Source organism: Nomascus leucogenys, chromosome 9 (genome assembly GCF_006542625.1).
Source record: "Nomascus leucogenys isolate Asia chromosome 9, Asia_NLE_v1, whole genome shotgun sequence".
Taxonomy (NCBI): domain Eukaryota; kingdom Metazoa; phylum Chordata; class Mammalia; order Primates; family Hylobatidae; genus Nomascus; species Nomascus leucogenys.
Window position 1 is genome coordinate 88,037,508 of NC_044389.1, and position 24,114 is coordinate 88,061,621.

Sequence of the window (24,114 nt, forward strand, 5' to 3'; positions counted from 1 at the left end):
AGAATGACTAAAATCAAACAGACTGGTAATACCAAGGTTTGACAAGTTGTGAGGAGATACTGGAACCTCCATGGATTGCTAGTGGGAATTGTAAAATGGAAGGGCAACCATGGAGAAGATTTTAATTTCTTTAAAAGTTAAATATACAGTTACCATAAAACCTAGCAATTTGACTCTTGGATTTCCAAAGAAATGAAAAACAGTTCCACATAAACACTGCTACATTATAATATATAGCAACATTATTTATAATAACCAACAACTGGAAACATGCAAATATCTATCAACCAGTGAATGAGTAAGCAAAATATAGTATATCCACACAATGACTACTAATCATAATAAAAAGAAACAAACGATTGGTCAATGTAACCATATGGATTAACTTCAAAAGCATAATACTAAGTGATAAAAGAAAACCACATTTTATGATTCCATTTGTATGAAATTCTAGAAAAGGCAAAATTATAAACACAGAAAGCCGATCAGTGGTTGTCTGCAACTGACTGTGGTAGCAGAGATTGAGTGCAAATGGTTACAAGGGAAATTTCGAAGGTGACGTAAGTGTTCTAAAACTAGATGGTTGCATAACTGCATACATTTACTACAACTCATTGTTTGAACTATACACTTAAATGTGTGAATGTTGTGGTTTGTAAAGTTACCTCAACACAGCTATTATAAACAAAATATATATAATAATATGTTTTATTATTTTCCTACCTAGGTAATTATCAGCAGGAAATTTTCTGAGAAGCTGGTAGAATTTCCATTGCTAGCGTCTTGGTACCAGAGGATTCAGGAAGTGCCAAGAGTAAAAACAGCAGCTTCTAAGTGTGGGATCCAATTTCTCCATTTACCAAAGTTGTTGACAACCTCAACTGAACAGCATCCAAACTTAAGTGAAGTCCCAGATGTAGAAGAGCAAAGCGATCCTTTATTTATAGGAGGACCAAGACCAACCATGGCCAAGTTAATGGTACTTAATTATTAACATTTTCTTTGAAAAATTCTATGTGATAATATTGCTGAGCATTCTACTCCAACTTGTAATCATTTGTTGATATTATTTTTGTTATAAATTTTATTTGTAGCTTTCTTCACTCTTTACCAGTTAATATTTCTGCTACTTTTTTCATTTATGTGAAGTATACTAAATTGAAAACTTTTAGTATTATGTATTTTTGGAGCCAAAGTAAGTCACAATATATACTTTCAATAAGCACTTTTCTCAAAACTTTTTTTTTTTTTTTTTTTTATTCAGGATATTGACCAAGGTAGCATCATACCTGGTCAAGTATATTATTTTAATATAATCTTTTTCTGTTGTGAAGTTTTGGTCTCAGCCTTTTTTAGTTTGGATAATGATTGCAAGTTAAAGAAATATAAAGATGAGGCTGGGCGTAGTAGCTTACACCTGTGATCGCAGCACTTTGAGAGACTGAGGCAGGTGGGTCACTTGAGGTCAGGAGTTTGAGACCAGTCTGGGCAACATGGCAAAAACCCCATCTCTACTAAAATTACAAAAATTAGCTGGGTGTGGTGGCACGTGCCTGTGGTCCCAGCTATGCAGGAGGCTGAGGCACCAGAATAGCTTGAACTTGGGAGGGCAGAGGTTGCAGTGAGCCGAGATTGTGCCGCTCTACTCCAGCCTGGGCAACAAAGTGAGACTCTGTCTCGGAAAAAAAAAAAAAAAAAAAAAGAAAAGAAATATAAAGATTAGTATCTCAATTTACTTTAAGGTTTTGTTTATTTTTGAATTCTTTGAATTTTATTTTTACTTTAACCTTTGATTTTAATGTTTTTGTTACATAAAAGCCTGGGCGACAGAGTGAAACCCTGTTTAAAAAAAAAAAAAGAATGCATATGCTTTATTTTTTTCTCCTTCGGGCATAATTTGTTTTCAGTAGTACTAATTGTAAAGTTTTCAACAATGGGCTTTCCTTTCCCTAACATTTGAAATGATCTGCAAAAATATTTTGCTTTTAATAGGTGATGTGAGGATTTATTTGAATAGAGAATTCATGAAGTAATTTAAGTTATCCATCAAGTTACACTGGAAAAATATTCATTATATTTCCCTATTTGGGTTAGGAAGTATTTGAGTTCTGTAGTTAACAGGGTTTATTGATTTAGAAATGGACAGGAAGACTTTGGTAAGGATACCAATCCCTTAACTCTTCAGCTAAGCTCTGTGGCCTATTGATTAAGTAATGAAACATGATTATATAGTTGATTTTAGAAGTTATTGAGGCATGTCTAGATTTTGATGTGTCTTGATTATATGACTACACTGCCAAGGGACCTCTGGTTCACCTCTTGAGTGGATATGCAACTTCTTTTGGAAATGATGAAAATATCTTAAAATAGATAGTGGCAATGATTGAACAATTGTGAATATTATAAAAACCACTGAATTGGATACTTTAAAAGGATAAATTATATGGTATTAATATACATATTATATCTCAATATAGTTATGTTTTTTAAAAGACCCTAAGGTAAGAATGAGTTTAGTGAAATGAGAAATAGCAAGAAGGTCAGTGTGGCTAGACTGAAGAAGATAGAAGACAGGTAGATGATGTCAGAGAGATGTGTTTGTCTTTCTGGAGGCAAATCAGTGCTCTGGGCTTGTAGATCAATAGCCATATCTCTAGCCCTAATGAAAGATTACTTGTACTATTTCCTTTGGGATACAAATTCAGCTAGTTTTTATAATGGAAAGTAATCTCATGAACTGATACAAAGCATTCGATGCTGGAGTCTCACAGATTTTTTATTTGAATAGGTTATTCCTAAAGATAAAAATAACAGAGCCATGGAGATATCTAGAAATAGATAGATATAGATATAGATATAGATATAGATATAGATATAGATATAGACTGTGGACCTGGAATGTGATTGGAAGGGATCTGTGAATCCATGTGTATGCCATGCCACTGTACATAGATCAAATAAACAAATGTACAGCTTCTAAGATGGAGAAGGATCCTGAAAATTTTTTAATATATTGAAAAGTGGTCCTAATTCTTGAAAATATTGGGAACCATTTGGTTACACGAGAGGAATTTTTCTCTAGTGACATTAAAGGCACTTATAAAAGACTAGTATGAGTGGTGTTTTGCGGTATGTGTTAAAGTGGTAGCTTTTAGGCTGTGGTGGTTTTCATATATGTAAAGGGAGACTTTGATGGACATATGCAGAGTTCTTTTTTTATTAGTTCTATGTGGATTGTTTTTGATAACATTTTTATCCTCAGCTGAACTTTCTCTTTGATATCCAATATATTTCTAGGTAGCTTATTACTTCTATGGATTTTCTAGTAATAATTTTAAAATAGCATTACTTTTTATTATCTCAATATTAAAAAATAGGACAGTAACTGTGATGTCAAAATACTCAACACATGGTATTTTTATTTAATTAAAATATGTATTTTGGGGAATAGCTGATGATTATTACTACTTATCCTCCTCCTTACCAATATAGAAATATAATTTTTTAGCCTTCAATAATATAATGAGACTATATTAATTCCTTAATTTAGAAAGAGGCTATTTCCTTTTCTAGGAAAAGGGCATTGAAGTGATGTTTTCTCCCCACCCTTGCCCTACTTGGACTCTTGATTGGAATGTTCTCCCTGCAGCAGTCAGCCCAAAGGAAGGTGAGTTTTCTTTTTTCTTTAAGTTTTATTCATAATTTGGGTACTGTCTTCAGATCTGTCTTCCAATTCTCTAAATCTCCCTTTGGCTTTATCTAACATTCTGATTACACTATCAGTTGAGTTTTCATTTTATTTTTATTATGAAAATTATATATACACACACCACTTAGATTTAATATTTCTCACACTTTTCTACATTTGTTTTATTTGTTACTGTTTTATCTTTGCTGACATATTTTGATTTTGTTTTGTTTTGTTTTAATTATACTCTAAGTTCTAAGGTACATGTGCACAATGTGCAGGTTTGTTACATATGTATACATGTGCCATGTTGGTGTAGCTGCACTCTTTAACTTGTCATTCACATTAGGTATATCTCCTAATGCTATCCCTCCCCACTCCCCCTACCCCACGACAGGCCCCAGTGTGTGATGTTCCCCTTCCTGTGTCCAAATGTTCTCATTGTTCAGTTCCCACCTATGAGTGAGAACATGCGGCGTTTGCTTTTTCTCCTTGTGATAGTTTACTGAGGATGATAGTTTCCAGCTTCATCCATGTCCCTACAAAGGACGTGAACTCATCCTTTTTTATGGCTGCATAGTATTCCATGGTGTATATGTGCCACATTTTCTTAATCCAGTCTATCATTGATGGACATTTGGGTTGGTTCCAAGTCTTTGCTATTGTGAATAGTGCCGCAATAAACATACATGTGCATGTGTCTTTATAGCAGCATGATTTATAATCCTTTGGGTATATACCCAGTAATGAGATGGCTGAGTCAAATGGCATTTCTAGTTCTAGCTCCTTGAGGAATCACCACACTGTCTTCCACAATGTTTAAACTAGTTTACAGTCCCACCAACAGTGTAAAAGTGTTCCTATTTCTCCACATCGTGTCCAGCACCTGTTGTTTCCTGACTTTTTAATGATCGCCATTCTAACTGGTGTGAGATGATGATATCTCATTATGATTTGCATTTCTCTGATGGCCAGTGATGATGAGCATTTTTTCATGTGCCTTTTGGCTGCATAAATGTCTTCTTTAGAGAAGTGTCTGTTCATATCCTTCGCCCACTTTTTGATGGGGTTGTTTGTTTTTTTCTTGTAAATTTGTTTGAGTTCATTGTAGATTCTGTATATTAGCCCTTTGTCAGATGAGTAGATTGCAAACATTTTCTCCCATTCTTGTAGGTTGCCTGTTCACTCTGATGGTAGTTTCTTTTGCTGTGCAGAAGCTCTTTAGTTTAATTAGATCCCATTTGTCAATTTTGGTTTTTGTTGCCATTGCTTTTGGTGTTTTTGACATGAAGTCCTTGCCCATGCCTATGTCCTGAGTGGTATTGCCTAGGTTTTCTTCTAGGGTTTTTATGGTTTTAGGTCTAACATTTAAGTCTTCAATCCATCTTGAATTAATTTTTGTATAAGGTGTAAGGAAGGGATCCAGTTTCAGCTTTCTACATATGGCTAGCCAGTTTTCCCAGCACCATGTATTAAATAAGAAATCCTTTCCCCATTGCTTGTTTTTGTCAGGTTTGTCAAAGATCAGATGGTTGTAGATGTATGGTATTATTTCTGAGGGCTCTGTTCTGTTCCATTAGTCTATATCTCTGTTTTGGTACCAGTACCATGCTGTTTTGGTTACTGTAGCCTTGTAGTATAGTTTGAAGTCAGGTAGTGTGATGCCTCCAGCTTTCTTTTGGCTTAGGATTGTCTTGGCGATGCGGGCTCTTTTTTGGTTCCATATGAACTTTAAAGTAGTTTTTTCCAATTCTGTGAAGAAAGTCATTGGTAGCTTGATGGGGATGGCATTGAATCTATAAATTACCTTGGGCAGTATGGCCATTTTCATGATATTGATTCTTCCTATCCATGAGCATGGAATGTTCTTCAATTTGTTTGTGTCCTCTTTTATTTTGTTGAGCAGTGGTTTGTAGTTCTCCTTGAAGAGGTCCTTCACATCCCTTGTAAGTTGGATTCCTAGATGTTTTATTCTCTTTGTAGCAATTGTGAATGGGAGTTCACTCATGATTTGGCTCTCTGTTTGTCTGTTATTGGTGTATAGGAATGCTCATGATTTTTGCACATTAATTTTGTATCCTGAAACTTTGCTGAAGTTGCTTATCAGCTTAAGGAGATTTTGAGCTGAGACGATGGGGTTTTCTAAATATACAATCATGTCATCTGCAAACAGGGACAATTTGACTTCCTCTTTTCCTAATTGAATGCCCTTTATTTCCTTCTCCTGCCTGATTGCCCTGGCTAGAACTTCCAACACTATGTTAAATAGGAATGGTGAGAGAGGGCATCCCTGTCTTGTGCCAGTTTTCAAAGGGAATGCTTCCAGTTTTTGGCCATTTAGTATGATATTGGCTGTGGGTTTGTCATAAATAGCTCTTATTATTTTGAGATACATCTCATCAATACCTAATTTATTGAGAGTTTTTAGCATGAAGTGCTGTTGAATTTTGTCAAAGGCCTTTTCTGCATCTATTGAGATAATCATGTGGTTTTTGTCTTTGGTTCTGTTTATATGCTGGATTACGTTTATTGATTTGCGTATGTTGAACCAGCCTTGCATCCCAGGGATGAAGCCCACTTGATCATGGTGGATAAGCTTTTTGATGTGCTGCTGGATTCGGTTTTCCAGTATTTTATTGAGGATTTTTGCATCAATGTTCATCAGGGATATTGGTCTAAAATTCTTTTTTTGTTTTGTCTCTGGCAGGCTTTGGTATCAGGATGATGCTGGCCTCATAAAATGAATTAGGTAGGATTCCCTCTTTTTCTATTGACTGGAATAGTTTCAGAAGGAATGGTACCAGCTCCTCCTTGTACCTCTGGTAGAATTCAGCTGTGAATCCGTCTGGTCCTGGACTTTTTTTGGTTGGTAGGCTATTAATTATTGCCTCAATTTCAGAGCCTGTTTTGGTCTATTCAGAGATTCAACTTCTTCCTGGTTTAGTCTTGGGAGGGTGTATTTGTCAAGGAATTTATCCATTTCTTCTAAATTTTCTAGTTTATTTGCATAGAGGTATTTATAGTATTCTCTGATAGTAGTTTGTAGTTCTGTGGGATCAGTGGTGATATCCCCTTTATCATTTTTTTATTGCGTCTATTTGATTCTTCTCTCTTTTCTTTTTTATTAGTCTTGCCAGCGGTCTATCAATTTTGTTGATCTTTTCAAAAAACCAGCTCCTGGATTCATTGATTGTTTTGAAGGGTTTTTTGTGTCTCTATGTCCTTCAGTGCTCCTCTGATCTCAGTTATTTCTTGCCTTCTGCTGGCTTTTGAATGTGTTTGCTCTTGCTTCTCTAGTTCTTTTAATTGTGATATTAGGATGTCAACTTTAGATCTTTCCTGCTTTCTCTTGTGGGCATTTAGTGCTATAAATTTCCCTCTACACCCTGCTTTAAATGTGTCCCAGAGATTCTGGGATGTTGTGTCTTTTTTCTCATTGGTTTCAAAGAACATCTTTATTTCTGCCTTCATTTCGTTATGTACCCTGTAGTCATTCAGGAGCAGGTTGTTCAGTTTCCATGTAGTTGAGCAGTTTTGAGTGAGTTTCTTAATGCTGAGTTCTAGTTTGATTGCACTGTGGTCTGAGACAGTTTGTTATAATTTCTGTTCTTTTACATTTGCTGAGGAGTGCTTTACTTCCAACCATGTGGTCAATTTTGGAATAAGTGCAGTGTGGTGCTGAGTAGAATGTATATTCTGTGATTTGGGGTGGAGAGTTCTGTAGATGTGTATTAGGTTCGCTTGGTGCAGAGCGGAGTTCAATTCCTGGATATCCTTGTTATCTGTCTCATTGATCTGTCTAATGTTGACAGTGGGGTGTTAAAGTCTCCCATTATTATTGTGTGGGAGCCTAAGTCTCTTTGTAGGTCTCTAAGGGCTTGCTTTATGAATCTGGGTGTTCTTGTATTGGGTGCATATATATTTAAGAGAGTTAGCCCTTCTTGTTGAATTGATCCATTTACCATTATGTAATGGTCTTCTTTGTCTCTTTTGATCTTTGTTGGTTTAAAGTCTGTTTTAACAGAGACTAGGATTGCAAACCCTGCCTTTTATTGTTTTCCATTTGCTTGGTAGATCTTCCTCTATCCCTTTATTTTGAGTCTATGTGTGTCTCTGCACGTCAGATGGGTCTCCTGAATACAGCACACTGATGGGTGTTGACTCTTTATCCAATTTGCCAGTCTGTGTCTTTTAATTGGAGCATTTAGCCCATTTACATTAAGGTTAGTATTGTTATGTGTGAATTTGATCTTGTCATTATGATGTTAGCTGGTTATTTTGCTTGTTAGTTGATGCAGTTTCTTCCTAGCATAGGTGGTCTTTAAAATTTGGCATGTTTTTGCAGTGGCTGGTACTGGTTGTTCCTTTCCATGTTTAGTGCTTCCTTCAGGAGCTCTTGTAGGGCAGGCCTGGTGGTGACAAAATCTCTCAGCATTTGCTTGTCTGTAAAGTATTTTATTTCTCCTTCACTTATGAAGCTTCATTTGGCTGGATATGAAATTCTGGGTTGAAAATTCTTTTCTTTAAGAAAGCTGAATATTGGCCCCCACTCTCTTCTGGCTTGTAGAATTTCTGCCGAGAGATCAGCTGTTAGTCTGATGGGCTTCCCTTTGTGGGTACCCCGACCTTTCTCTCTGGCTGCCCTTAACGTTTTTTCCTTCATTTCAACTTTGGTGAATCTGACAATTATGTGTCTTGGAGTTGCTTTTCTCGAAGAATATCTTTGTGGCATTCTCTGTATTTCCTGAAGTTGAATGTTGGCCTGCCTTGCTGGGTTGGGGAAGTTCTCCTGGATTATATCCTGCAGAGTGTTTTCCAACTTGGTTCCATTCTCCCCGTCACTTTCAGGTACACCAATCAGACATGGATTTGGTCTTTTCACATAGTCCCATATTTCTTGGAGGCTTTGTTCGTTTCTTTTTACTCTTTTTTCTCTAATCTTCTCTTCTTGCTTCATTTCATTCATTTGATCTTCAGTCACTGATTCCCCTTCTTCCATTTGATCGAATCGGCTACTGAAGCTTGTGCATTCATCATATAGTTCTCTTGCCATGGTTTTCAGCTCCATCAGGTTATTTAAGGACTTCTCTACCCTGGTTATTCTAGTTAGCCATTTGTCTAATCTTTTTGCAAAGTTTTTAGCTTCTTTGCGATGGGTTCCTCCTTTAGCTCAGAGAAGTTTGATCGTCTGAAGCCTTCTCTCAACTCGTCAAAGTCATTCTCTGTCCATCTTTGTTCTATTGCTGGGTAGGAGCTGCGTTCCTTTGGATGGGGAGAGGCGCTCTGATTTTTAGAATTTTCAGCTTTTCTGCACTGTTTTTTCCCCATCTTTGTGGTTTTATCTACCTTTGGTCTTTGATGATGGTGACGTACAGATGGGGTTTTGGTGTGGATGTCCTTTCTGTTTGTTAGTTTTCCTTCTAACAGTCAGGACCCTCAGCTGCAGGTCTGTCGGAGTTTGCTGGAGTTCCACTCCAGACGCTGTTTGCCTGGGTATCAGCGGTGTAGGCTGCAGAACAGTGAATATTGTTGAACAGCAAATGCTGCCTGATCGTTCCTCTGGAAGCTTCATCTCAGAGGGGTACCCGGCCGTGTTAGGTGTCAGTCTGCCCCTACTGGGGGGTGCCTCCCAGTTAGGCTACTCGGGGGGTCAGGGACCCACTTGAGGAGGCAGTCTGTCCATTCTCAGATCTCAAACTCCATGCTGGGGGAACCACTACTCTCTTCAAAGCTGTACAGGGACATTTAAGTCTGCAGAGGTTTCTGCAGAGGGTTCCGCTGTGCCCTGCCCCCAGAGTTGGTGTCTACAGAGGCAGGCAGGCCTTCTTGAGCTACAGTGGACTCCACGCAGTTTGAGCTTCCAGGCCGCTTTGTTTCCCTACTGAAGCCTCAGCAATGGTGAGCGCCCCTTCCCCAGCCTTGCTGCTGCCTTGCAGTTCAATCTCAGACTGCTGTGCTAGCGATGAGCGAGGCTCCGTGGGTGTGGGACCCTCTGAGCCAGGCACGGGATATAATCTCCTGGTGTGCCGTTTGCTAAGACCATTGGAAAAGCACAGTATTAGGGTGGGAGTGACCCGATTTTCCAGGTGCTGTGTGTCACCGCTTCCCTTGGCTAGGAAAGGGAATTCCCTGACCCCTTGTACTTCCTGCGTGAGGCGATGCCTCGCCCTGCTTTGGCTCACGCTCGGTGGGCAGCACCCACTGTCCTGCCCCCACTGTCCGACAAGCCCCAGTGAGATGAACCCGGTATGTCAGTTGGAAATGCAGAAATCACCCATCTTCTGCGTCACTCATGCTGGGAGCTGTAGACTGGAGCTGTTCCTATTTGGCCACCTTGGAACCGCCCTGACATATTTTGAAAAAAATAATTCCAGGTAACATGTCATACTTTAGGACTCATATTTTAAAAATATTGATATCTTAAATAATCACAATGCCATTATCATACCTAATAAAAATTAACAGACTTTAATGATCATCTAATGCCAAATTTATAATCCATTTTCTCCAATTGTTTAAAATATTGTTTTATTGTTTGGTTTTAAGGTAAATGATTATATTTGTCTTTGCTGGAAATTATTTTTGGTTTGTTTTTGTTTCTTTACAATTTTTTAAACAGTTATTTTATATTTTATATTTTGTATTTCTAATAGTTAATAGTTATTTTATATTTTGTACTTGTTATTTCTAGTACTTAATGTTCATAGAGGTATAATTCTGCTGTTTGTTTTTTCTGTTGACTTTATTTCTGGTACCTTATTTTCCTGTGAGTTTTGTAATTTTAGACTGTGAATTCATTTGGGGTTACCTCAATTTGTGTTAATCTTGTGGGGCTTGGATTAAGGGTAAATTCCTACAGAAAGGGGTTATATTTGCTTATACCTACTAGGACTTAAGACCACTTAGCATTGGTTTTTCAGCTTCAGATTTCTTTAAAAAATGTTTAAATTTAATTATATTTGTTATTTTTTCATTGACACATAATAATTTTGCATATTTTGGGGGAACAGTGTGATATTTTGATACATGTATGCAATACGTAATGATCAAGTTAGTGTAATTAGCATATTCATCATCTCAAACATTTATCATTTCTTTGTGTTAGGAACAGTCGAAATCTGCTCTTCCAGCTGTTTGAACTGTTACTAATTATAATCACCAAACAGTGCTGTAGAACCCAGGAACATATTTTTCTTATCTAGCTGTAATTTTATATCCATTAACCAACTTATGGCTATACACCCTTTCCAGTCTCTAGTAACCACTATTCTACTCTCCAATTCTATGAGACCAACTTTTTTTACCTTCCATTTGGAAGTGAGAACATGTGATATTTGTCTCTCTGTGCCTGGTTTATTTTATTTAACATAATTTCCTCCAAGCTCATCCATGTTGCTGTGAATGACAAGATTTATTTCATTTTTATGGCTGGATAGTACTCCATCATATATATGTACCACATTTTCTTTATCTCTTTTTCTGTTGATGGACACTTAGGTTGATTCCATATCTTGCCTATTGTGAATAGTGCTGCAATAAACATGTAAGTGCAGATATCTCTTCACTATACTGATTTCTTTTCTTTTGGATATATATCCAGCAGTGGAATTGCTAGATCCTAAAGTAGTTCTAATTTCATTTTTGAGAAAACTCCATACTGTGTTTCATAATGGCTGTACTAGTTTACATTCCTACCAACAGTATGTAAGAGTTTCCCTTTCTTTGCATCCTCACCATGTTATTTTTTGACTTTTTAATAATAGACATTCTAACTGGGATGAGAAGATATTGTGGGTTTGATTTGCATTTTCCTGATGACTACTTATTTATTTTTGCTATTTAGTTATTTGAATTCCCTGTGTATTCAGGATATTAATCTTTTGTTGGATGAATAGTTTGCAAATATTTTTTCTCTTTCTGCTGGTTGTCTCTTCACTTTGTTGACTGTTTCCTTTGCTGTATAGGTTTCTAGTTCAGTATAATTCTATTTGTCTATTTTTGCTTTTGTTGTCTATGCTTTTACAGTCTTATTCATAAAAACTTGCCCAGTCCAATGTCTAGAAGCATTCTCCTTATATTTTCTTCTAGTAGTTTTATAGTTTTGGGTCTTACATTTAAGTCTTTAATCCATTTTGAGTGGATTTTGGTGTATGATGAAAGATAAGGTCTACATATGGATATCCAGTTTTTCTAGTACCATTTATTGAAGAGACTGTCCTTTCCCCAGTGAATGTCCTTGATACCTCTGTAAAACATGAGTTGGCTATAAATGAGTGGAGATGCACTTTGGATATTTGTCCTCTGTAAATGTCAAGTTGAAATTTGAACCCAAATGTTGAAAATAGGATCTCAAGGCAGGTGTTTGGTTCATGGAGGCAGATTCCTTATGATTGGCTTTTTAACATTCTCATGGTAATGTGTGAGTTCTCACTCTTAGTTCCCATGAGAACTGGTTGTTGAAAAAAGCCTGGTACCTCCTCTACTCTCTCTCTCTTGCTCACCATTGCTATGTGATGCCTGCTCCCCTTTGCTTTATGCCATGAGTGGAAGCTTCCTAAAGACCCTTACCAGAAGCAGATGCTGACTTTATGCTTCTTGTACAGCCTGCAGAATTGTGAACCAAATAAACCTCTTTTCTTTATAAATTACCCAGCCTCAGATATTCCTTTATAGCAATATACAAATGGACAAAGACAAGTGGATTCATTTCTGGGTTCTCTATTCTGTTCCCTTGGTCTATGTGTCTGTTTTTAATGCCAGTACCACACTATTATGGTTATTATAGCTTTGCAGTATATTTGAAAATTAGGTTGTATGAGGCCTTCAGCTTTGTTCCTTTTGCTCAAGATTGCTTTGGCTATTCAGACGCTTCTGTGGTTATACATGAATTTTAGGATTTTTTTTTCTATTTTTGTGAGGATTGTCATTAGTATTTTTATAGAGATTACACTGAATCTATAGATCACTTTTGGTACTATGATCGTTTTTAACATATTAATTCTTCTGTTGCATGAACATGGATGTCTTTGTTTTTGTGTGTGTGTCCTCTTCAATTTCTTTTATCAGTGTTTTATAGTTTTTCTCTAAAAATCTTTCACTTCTTTAGTTAAATTCATTTTTTTTTTCTTGTTTGTCTTGTTTGTTGTTCCTGTATACAGATGCTACAGAATTTTGCATGTTGATTTTGTATCCTGCAGTTTGGCTGAAATTGTTTATCAGTTCTAAGAGTTTCTTGATAGAGCTTTTTGGTAGGTTTTTCTATACGTAAGATTGTGTCATCTGCAAATAGGGACAATTTGACTTCTTCCTTGCCAATTCGGATGCCCTTTATTTCTCTTGCCTAATTGCTCCGGCTAGGACTTAGTAGGATTCAGGAAGGTGAATAAGAGTGGTGAGAATGGGCATCCTTGTCTTGTTCCAATTCTTAGAGGAAAAGCTTTCAGTTTTCCCCATTCAGTATGATGTTAGCTATGGGTTTGACATATGACCTTTATTATGTTGAGGTATGTTCCTTTTATACCCAGTTTATTGAGAATTTTTATCACAAAGGATGTTGAATTTTATCAACGGCATTTTATGTATCTATTGAGATCATCACATAAGTTTTGTCCCTCATTCTGTTGATATAATGTATCTGATTTATTGGTTTGTATATGTTGAATTATCCTTGTTTTCCTGGGATAAATTCCACTTGATCATGGTAATGGGTGTTGTAATGTGCTGTTGGATTTTCTGTTTGCTAGTATTTTGTTGAGGATTTTTGCATCACTCTTTATCAGGGATATTGGCCTGTAGTTTTCTTTTTCTGTTGTATAAGTTTATCTTTTTTTGTTGTTGTATTCTTGTCTAGTTTTTGTATCATGGTAGTGCTAGCCTTATAGATGAGTTTTGAAGAATTCCCTCCTCTTCAATTTTCTGGAAGAGTTTGAGAAGAACTGGTATTAGATCTTCTTTGAATGTTTGGTATAATTCAGCTGTGAAGCCATCAGGTCCTAAGCTTTTCTTTGATGGGAGACTTTTTATTACTAATTTCATCTTGTTACTCATAATTAGTCTATTTCTAGGAGGTAGGACACTGCTTCAGCATAGGCAATGGGAAGACATGACTGCAGTTGGTGGCCAAGGTACTGTTTTTCCAAGAGACTGTGTACCTTTTCAGCTCAGACACAGAGGGGTATGACTGCTCTTGTTGGTCAAAGCCCCATTTACCTGGGATGTCTTGTGTTGCTTCAGTTCTGGTCCAGAGAGGCATGGTGTAGCAAAGACTGGGAGAGGTTTTTAGAACAGCTTTTTCAGGGCGTCATTTTCCTTAGAGGCAGTGTGCAGCTTCGGCTCAGTCCCCTAGGAGCAGGTGCAGCCATGACTGAGGGATGGAACGGTTCTGCCAGAACACCATTTCTCCAGGAATGAGTGCATAGCTTCAGCTCTAGCTGTAAGTGGGGACTAGGAGGAGTGCATGAAGCAGCTCCACTACTGCTTGAGCCCACAGGAAATGGTATAAGAGCTGGTCACAGCTGGGCTTGAGGATGTCAGGGCACTGGGCAGGGGTGGTTTGGCAGCAGCTTAGCCTCAGAAATGAAGGGATATTGTGGGTACTCACCTCTGAGCAACACTCCAACAGTAGTTCCATTTTGCAGATGGCATTGTGCAGTAGCCACATAGGCCCCAGGGTGCAAGACATAATGTCAGCTCCTTCTCTGTGGGATGGCAGCTATGCGGACTACAAGCAGCTCCCTCAGCTGGGCTTAAGTATACCAATCAACACTTTGAACAACTATAGTCCTCACTACTGGAGTGAGGACTATAGTTTTGCTTGCCTTTTGCTAGCCTTTCCCCACGGGGAGAAGTTCCTCCTAATTCCCATCTGATCCCTGCTGGGGAATGGGCTGGTGGAGACCAGGTGTTTCCTTCAGTTCTCTGTACGGCTATCCTGAGTTCCTTTGTTCACCTGAGTTTCTGTTACTTTGATGTACTCCAGCACTCTCCTTTAGTCATTTTCATTATGATGTAGTTATTTATTAGTTGTTTAGGCTGTTTTTGTGGTGGGGGCGTGGGAGGCTTGGGCATATGGAGTGCTAGGGGCTTCTTAAGCACAGATTCTTTGAACGTTTTTTCATCTAAAACTGAGATTTAAACAGACAAGTTACCTTTTGTCATCTTCCTTTGTTGTTGGGTAGAACTTTTTTCATGCGTCTTTTCAGAGGAAATATAGCTTTTGAAGGTTTCTGCTTTCAGGTAGTGATTTTTGTTCCACCTCTCCAACATGCTGGGGTGAAGTACTGGCCTCTCTTTGTCCTACTGTTAAAGTCTGGGTCCCTATTATTAGCAAATACCCTCAGGGTATTCAGTGTCAGTTCAAGACTATTACACAAATTTTCAGCAATCCCCCCAACTTTTTACCCCCTCACATTCTTAAGGCCCTATAAGTTTTCCTTATTCTAAGAAACCCACCTAGAGATGTAGAGGATGCTTGTTTAATTTTAAATACCATTTTAGGTGTTTTTTAGATAGACAATTCTTTATAATAGCTCAATTTCTTCAGTTATTCACTTATTCTTAAGTTTTATATTTAGCCATATATAATTCTTAATTTTTAATCATCTTTGAAGTAGTTGCCTTCCCTTTTCATATTCTTTTTTTTTCTGTGATGCTACCTAATATTGCCTGTATCTCACGGGTCATTTCTATTCTGTTAATCAAGGAAATAATTTAGAATTCTCTCAGTATGGAAGAAGATCATGTTGGAGAATTAATATTTCTGCCCCAAAGATATTTTATAAAAATAAAATTGAATTTTTGGTCTTTAATTAATTGTATACAAAGATAGTAAAGAATTTGTTAGTGTTTTAATTTTACATATTTTCTGACATTTCAAAAATTTAAATGTTTTTATGGTACTTCCAATTGAATTTTGGCTGTATACACTTAAGTTATAATATAGATTTTGAAGAAGCTAAACTTAGAATTTAATAAATTTAAAAATCCAATTTGTATTAATATTTATGTTTATCAAGAAATGAAAACAGAGTTTTCTAAATGCCACATGTTTTGCTTTATCCATAATTCATTGACTTGGAGACAAAATATTTTCACTTATTAGTATGAGCAATCAATTACATCAGCTACCAACTGTAGGAGATCTCACATTAAACATTCATGGCTGGTTGTTTTTCTGGTTAGAAGTTCATATCTAACAGAGTTCATGGAATATATTACTCATTACATCCCTATAATTGGATCATCTTGTTTTCATAATATTATGACAAAGAAGCAATTCTAACAGCAGGGCTACAGGGTATAATCACATTACATTCACTGTTTCTTAAAAGGTTTATAGTCTGTTAAAGTAAGGCAGAATTGTGGCATTTTAAGTTTGTTGCTTTCAGTTCTGGTAATTTCAAACATTGCATGATCATAAGATCTTTTTGAAATAAAATTATGTAGGGGTGTGGAGGATCACTGTGAAAACATTCTCAAGATTTATGTTTCCATACTGTCAGGAGTAATCTCTAATACAACCTGTATTATATTAAGATTTTATTGGTACTTGGTTCATTTGGATGTCTCAACGACCGACTCCTTATACTGAATTCATTTAATTACATCAAGATTTTGGTGCATATTATAATAACCATTCTTTTTACTAATAAAGGCTGTATTAATCCTCATGATAGAAGCTATTTTTTAGGCCTATCCAATCTGCCATCCTCTGCTCTTACCCATTTCTCTCCCCACATCTTATCTACCATTCCTTGAACTTTTTACTGTTTCTTTTTTACAACCTATATTTACTATTTACATGTCTTTCCTTTTTTCTTCCAGCCTTGAATATTCTTCTTCCCACTCCCCTTGCTGGTTGAAATTATACTTGTCTTTTAAGGATCAATTCAAACACTGCTTCCTTCACTAAGTCTTCTCTATGGAGTCAACCTGCCTGAAATTTAGTTAATTACCTAGCTAGATAACCCATGGCCAGATACTTAACTTCTCTGTGCCTTGGTTGCCTCATCTGTGGAATGGAGATAATAGTGTATACCTTATGGAATTGTTGGTACAGTCAGTGCATTAATATGGAAAGCAATTAGCACAGTGCCTAGGAAATTGCAAATGTTAAATATTTGCTCATATGGAAGTCAGAATTAATTACTGCCTCTTGATATCCTGTTAGTACTTTCTCTTTTTTTGTTGTTGTTTTTACTTTTTTTTTTTATTTCTTAGAGACGTGGTCTCACTCTGTCACCCAGGCTGAAGTGCAGTGGCTCAATCATAGCTCATTGCAGCCTCTAACTATTGAGTGCAAGCAATCCTCCCACCTTATCTTCCCAGTTAGCTAGGACTACAGGTGCATGCCACCATACCTGGCTAATTTTTTAGTTTTGTGTAGAGACGGAGGTCACACTGTGTGCGTGTGGACCTTTTGTAATTTCTCTTTCTTTTTTTTTTTTTTTTTTTTTTTTTTGAGACAGAGTCTTGCTCTGTCGCCCAGGCTAGAGTGCAGTGGCACAATCTCGGCTCACTGCAAGCGCCGCCTCCCGGTTTGACGCCATTCTCCTGCCTCAGCCTCCCGAGTAGCTGGAATTACAGGTGCCCGCCACCATGCCTGGCTAACTTTTTTGTATTTTTAGTAGATACGGGGTTTCACCATGTTAGCCAGGATGGTCTCGATCTCCTGACCTCATGATCTGACCTCCTTGGCCTCCCAAAGTGCTGGGATTACAGGCGTGAGCCACCGCGCCCAGCCTGTAATTTCTTATACTTCGTATTTTGTACTTGTATTATGCTTCTGATACACTATAATTATTTATGTACATGTTTTTCTTCTTCAATAGACTGTGAACTCTTTGAATGTAGGACTCCTGGAGCTAGATACTCAATTATTTTTTATTAAATTGAGTGACTTGAAACTACAGATCCTTTATTTAAACTTCCCAAATTTCTGCTTTATCCTGGCAACTCTTTAAATTCTTTTATCTCATGTAGATTTCAAAGGCTGAAATAATTGAGATTTTTTAGTTTGAAGAAAAGAGAACTGAGGATTTAGTGTACATTATTATTATATTTTTAATGGACTGGGAGTAAGTTGCAGACATTGTTCACTTTCACTCCTAAATACTTAAATATTTCCTAAAAAACAGGACATTCTTTTTTTTTTTTTTTTTTTTTTTGACAGTCTGGCTCTGTTGTCCAGGCTGGAGTGCGGTGGCAAGATCTTGGCTTACTGCAAGCTCTGCCTCCCGGACTCACGCCGTTCTCCTGCCTCAGCCTCCCGAGTAGCTGGGACTACAGTAGCCCGCCACCACGCCTGGCTAATTTTTTTTGTATTTTTAGTAGAGACGGGGTTTCACCGTGTTACCCAGGATGGTCTCGATCTCCTGACCTCGTGATCCGCCCGCCTTGGCCTCCCAAAGTGTTGGGATTACAGGCGTGAGCCACCACGCCCGGCCAAAACAGGACATTCTTTTACATCGTTATAGTATAGTTATCAAACAGGATATTTAATTTAGTACACATTATTATGTAACCTATAGTCTGGCAGATTTTGGCACGTTTAGCTGCATTAAGGTGAAACAGTTTACAGCTTTTGTCTTTCATAACATGGTCATTTTTGGAATAGTTCAGGCCATATTTTTGTAGAATGTCTCACAATTTGGATTTGTCTGATGTTTCCTCATGAGTAGATTCAAGTTATGCATTTTGGGCAGGAATATCACAGATGCGATGTTTTATCCTTCCCAGTGCAGCCTATCAGGAGGCACATTATGTCAGTTTGCACACAGTGCTATTTGGTTAAGATTTATTGAATTAATAAGTAATTTGTGGAGAGATACTTTGAGACTGTGTAATACCTTGTTTCTTTTCAACCTTGCACTCACTAGTTTATATTCATTGGATGCTTCTTGCCTATGATAGTTACAAAATGGTGATTTTCAAGTTTGTCATCCTTCTATATTTATTAGTTGCCACTCTTCTGTAAGAAAGGTTTTTCTCCTCTTTTTATTTCTTTATTTACCATCAGTATCAACTCATAAATTTTTATTTTATTAAGTGACTTATAATTCAACACTTATTATTAGTTTTAATGCTCAAGTTGTCCCAGGTTGTGAGTGGCAACCTGACTTTTGACCCCTTGGAAATGCCCCCAACCATTCTATGGCAACTTCCTTCATTTCTGGCATAACAACATATTACAGGCTCATCTTATCATTTACCTGCCCCAGCCCTAGAGTCAGCTGTTTCTCTTAGGAGTCCTCTCTCCCTTTACTAGAGAAGGGCATTTAGAAATTAAGATTAGATCACTAAGTATGCTCATTGTTAATGAACTGTTACAGCTTCTAGGTCATCTCCGTAGGGACCTGTATGTATAGATCTATTAGAAAATAGATGTATGCATGCATTCATGTATACATACACATACATATACAACTACACACATCAATGTCTACTGATATATCTATATCTTTTATCCATCTATCTATATATATGTATACTAAAAATCATGAGTTTATACAGATACATCTAATTCAAATCTAACAATACAGGATTCTTCCTGCTTTTTCGAAATTCAGTATCTGTATCTGCCTTTTCCAACAGTAAAAATAATAGCCCTTAACATCATTACTGCATTTGCTCATTTTGTCAGTCTCTCAATAGATGGATAGTAGTTTCAGAATTACCATACCCACATCTGTGTGAAAAATATACCTACTGAGTTGAATTCCAGATGGTTTACCTTTATTTTCATCTTCGAAGTGAGGATGTATAGTCAAAGTTCTCATGCAGATACTTGTGCTATTCTGTACAAAATGAATTCTATAGAGAATGAAAGGTTTTAGTTAGTATTAATCACATTCCGTAACAAAAAGAGATTTGGCTATGATCATCAATACTCAGTAGTAGAATAGTCTTCTACTTCACTGAGAACATGCAGGCTATTGCATACTCTTTTACTATTTGGCCTCAAATACCTGTGTGATTTCCTTCTCTGTGTGATGAGCGAGGGTAACTACTCTTTGAGCCTGAGGACTCCTTTTGTTAAGTCCAGAGTCACCCTCTGTTTTTGCCTTGTGAATTTTTGTCCTCTGAGTATAAAAGAGGGTTATGGTCTTTTGCCTTAAAACCTAGAACAGAGCTGGCCTAAGCCACTTAATCCATGCATTATTTCACTGTGGCCCTCTCTGTTCTCCAGTAGTTCTTAGGGAGGTGGTTCCTATATTAGAGGTTGCTACTAGCTCATGATAACTATATAAATCATGTAGGAGGGAAGATGGTCAGAAGCATGACCTTACATAAGATAAAGAAGACAAAAAGATAGGTGCTTAGGTGTTGTTCCAGTTATAATCTCTTTTATTCACATATACGATATCTTAGAAATATGGCCCCATTAAATGTGCCTGAGAATTTAGTTTTGCTTTTCATGTAGGAGGGAAGATAGTCAGAAGCATGACCTTACATAAGATAAAGAAGACAAAAAGATAGGTGCTTAGGTGTTGTTCCAGTTATAATCTCTTTTATTCACATATACGATGTCTTAGAAATATGGCCCCATTAAATGTACCTGAGAATTTAGTTTTGCTTTTAAGCTACATGAAAGTACCATCTTCTAGGGAGAGTGATATGGGGAGAGTGCATAAAAACCTTAAACATTACCACCCATTCACCCTCATCCCTTGCCACCTACTTTTAGAGTACAATTGACCCTTGAACAACATGGGGGTTAGGGTCGCTGACTCCCCATGTAGTTGAAAATCTGCATATAACTTTTGACTCCCCAAGACTTAATAGCCTACTGTTGACTGGAAGCCTCACCAATAATCTAAACAGTTGATTAACACATATTTTATATGTTGTATGTATTATAATAAAGTAAGCTTGAGAAAAGAAAAGGTGATAAAAATCATAAGGAAAATATATTTACTATTTATTAGGTGGAAATGGCTCATCATCAAGGTGTACATTCTCATCATCTTTGTTTTAGGTAAGTTAAGGATGAGGAGGAAGTGGAGGGGTTGGTCTTGCAGTCTCGGGGGTGGCAGAGCAGTTCAAACCTGTGGGTCAAGTGTATATACTTCTCAGCTGAGATAAAAGGAAAAAATTTAATGCAAGAGTTTTATCAGAAGGAGATATTATAGTGTCTTCTTTCTAGAAGGCTTTAAAGCTAGCAGATGACATTGCTTGGGATAATAATTTATGAAATCTTAGAACAAGAATTATGAACTGGTATATTCTTTTTTTTTTTTTTTTTTTTTTTTGAGACGGAGTCTCACTCTGTCGCCCAGGCTGGAGTGCAGTGGCTCAATCTCGGCTCACTGCAAGCTCCGCCTTCCGGGTTCACACCATTCTCCTGCCTCAGCCTCTCTGAGTAGCTGGGACTACAGGCGCCCGCCACCACGCCTGGCTAATTTTTTGTATTTTTAGTAGAGACGGGGTTTCACCGTGGTCTCGATCTCCTGACCTCGTGATCCGCCCGCCTCGGCCTCCCAAAGTGCTGGGATTACAAGCATGAGCCACTGCGCCCGGCCTGAACTGGTATATTCTAACTCTTTGTGTAGATCACTGATTGAATTGATGTTTCTAAGAAGTATGAAATTTTTTAATTCTAGTGGCAGATTATCCTCTTAGTAGCAAGATATTCTTATCAACCTTTATGTATAGTTATTATTGTTGACTAAAGTTTTAAATGTAAAGGCTTATCCTTATGAGAGTCATTTATATAAATACTCTGGTTTTTTCCCATTTATTTTCCGTAAAATGTTTGGCATTGAAAAGAATGAACTGACCCTTAACATTAGGAAAAAATATAAAACAAGGTAGTGATGTATAACTAATAAAAATTGGCCTCAATAAAAAGTCTGTGTGCTCTAGTCCCTACTTCTTTGTTGTTTCTATAAACCAACAGCAGCAACGCGTCTTTCTTCTCCCAGCAGAAGTGATTTGGGGAAGCAAGGGAAGAGTGTGGTCAAGGTCTTTGGGAAGAGGCAGATACAAGGTGAAGAATGAAAGGGCTAAAGGCAGCCTTTTCCCCTATTATTGATTCTTAACTAGGTTCTTACCAACCCTTGAGTATATGGTAAATATGTAGGCACATTATTTATTGCTATTCTTGCCAGAAGGCAAGGGATGCTAAAAGTTCACCAAACAAAGAATGGTCTCATCCACAATGTCAGTAATGCTCTCCTTTGCAGGGAATCCAAACACAAAAGCTTTTTCTAAGGCCGGTAGGCAGGACATACAGATGCTGCTTTGTCCTAAATCATTACTTTTCAAACTAGGATATCTATCAGATTCATTTGGAAGGCTTGTTAAAACAGATTGCAGGGCCGTACCCCACAGTTTCTCTTACAGGTCTGGGGTAGAGCCCTAGAATTGCATTTCTAAGAAATATCTCTGTGATACTGCTTCTGCTGCTTTGGAAATCACACCATGTGAAGTATTACCCTAGGGAACCAATATAATGCACGCACTGGCTACTTGATTTCACTCTTTGCCACCCAAATAACATGAACAGTATCAAACCTGTCCCCATATTTCTTTACAACTTCTTTTTCTGTTTTTAGCAAAGACTAAGTCATATATAAGAGCTTGTGCATATCTCTGTGCCATTTGCTAACTACGAGAATGTCTATTTTAGACCAATTATACTGACAAATATAAGTGGAAGTAAAAGTATCCTGATAATGTAAATAAAAATAATGGTCTCCTTTAAGAAAATTTTATTTTTTCTAAAATACTCATCTTGGGTTCTTATTATTTCTACTTTACCACACTAGATGAGACTCAAAACTAGCATGTTTGTTTTCTTACTTTTAAAAAATTCTCCAGGTAGACAGTGTAAACAGTTTGTTGTTGTTGTTTATATTAAATAACTTTAGATTTTAAGGCTATTATGTTTTGAACTTTTTGCCACTTAAAATACTAAAAGTGGCCAGGCGTGGTGGCTCACGCATGTAATCCCAGCACTTTGGGAAGCTGACACAGGTGGGTAACTTGAGGTCAGGAGTTCAAGACCAGCCTGTCCAATAAAGTAAAACCCCGTCTCAACCTAAAATACAAAAATTAGCTGTACATGGTGGTACGCACCTGTGGTCCCAGCTACTTGGGAGGCTGAGGTGAAAGAATTGCTTGAACCTGGGAGGCCGAGGTTGGGGTGAGTCAAGATCATGCCACTGTATTCTAGCCTGGGCGACAGAGTGAGACTGCATCTCAAGAAAAAGAAAAAAAAAATTCTAAAAGCATATCAATAATATGAGATCAAAGAGTTGGTTTTTGTTTTGTTTTGTTTTGTTTTTTCACTTTCTGGGAAACATTTTCCTAACTTAAATGTTTTTCATTTCTCTAAGTTATATTTAGCTTTGAAATTCAAAACCTGCCCATATTGGACTCAGAACTCTACCAATTTTTGAGTATTTTCTCTTCTATTAAGAGTGAAATTCTCAATACGCATTTTGTTGCTTTGTCAAAATGTTATTTAAAGTGTTTATTTAAACTTATTTTTAATCTGAAATTAAATGCCTCTAAACAATTCTATATATAAATATGGGCACAATTTATATTAAATGGTTTAAAATATAACAAGATTGCCAAGAACATGTTTGTTATTTGCTTAATAATACTCTTTGGATTTAGTGCCAAAACATTAATGTGTATCAGTACAGAAATTGAAATAGATATATATTACATACGATATGTATTATATATTATATATATGAGTGATATGTAGAGCAAAACGTGTATTAAATTTATTTCTTTTTCTGGTAGAAAGTTAGAGAAGTCAGCCAGAGTAATAGGAAAAAGAATTTAAACTGGCAAAGAGATGGATAAAATTTTACTGGGCAAAATTATCCATTATGACATTAAACATTCCTTATATTAACATTTTTTTAAAAAATAGAATACTAATTAATTATGCTTGGCAATCAAAAGGTGTTACTGTTGATAGGAATATTTTATAATAGGTTTTAATGAAAACCATAACTAATTTGGTGAATTTTTAAAAATAAAAAAGTAATGTACCATATAATTATTGGTGAGGAATGTAACAAGGAGGTAGAGAACTAGTAGAAAGGTATCTTTATTTTTCAGTGTTACCGTCTTCTTATGAAACATTAAAAGGTTTAATTAGAAAAAAAGAACCATGTAAAATGCACAATTTTTTTATAATTGTATGATAATTCACTTTTATCATTTAAATTTTAAAAGGTTTTTAAAACTTTCACGTGAAGTAACACATAAAATAATTTAATCAAATCCTCCTGAAATGTACCTGTAAGTACAACATAATTTTTATCAAAATCTGAAGACTTTTTGTAGCTGTAGACAAGCTTATTCTAAATTTTATATGGAAAAAAACAATTTGAAAAAGCAACAGAATCACTCTATATAGAAGCAGAAAAGGTATAAAGCAACTCAATGGAAGAAGGATAGTCTTT

At 36.7% G+C, this 24,114-nt stretch overlaps 1 protein-coding gene across 1 annotated transcript in view; it reads left to right on the forward strand.

Moving 5' to 3' along the window:
• GSTCD (glutathione S-transferase C-terminal domain containing) overlaps window positions 1-24,114 on the forward strand; it is a 136,732-nt gene that overhangs the window by 17,185 nt on the left and 95,433 nt on the right. Inside the window, exons 4-5 of the mRNA XM_030819187.1 lie at window positions 728-979; window positions 3,574-3,667. Of these exons, the coding sequence (XP_030675047.1) occupies window positions 728-979; window positions 3,574-3,667 (346 nt within the window). The remainder of the gene's footprint in view (window positions 1-727; window positions 980-3,573; window positions 3,668-24,114) is intronic.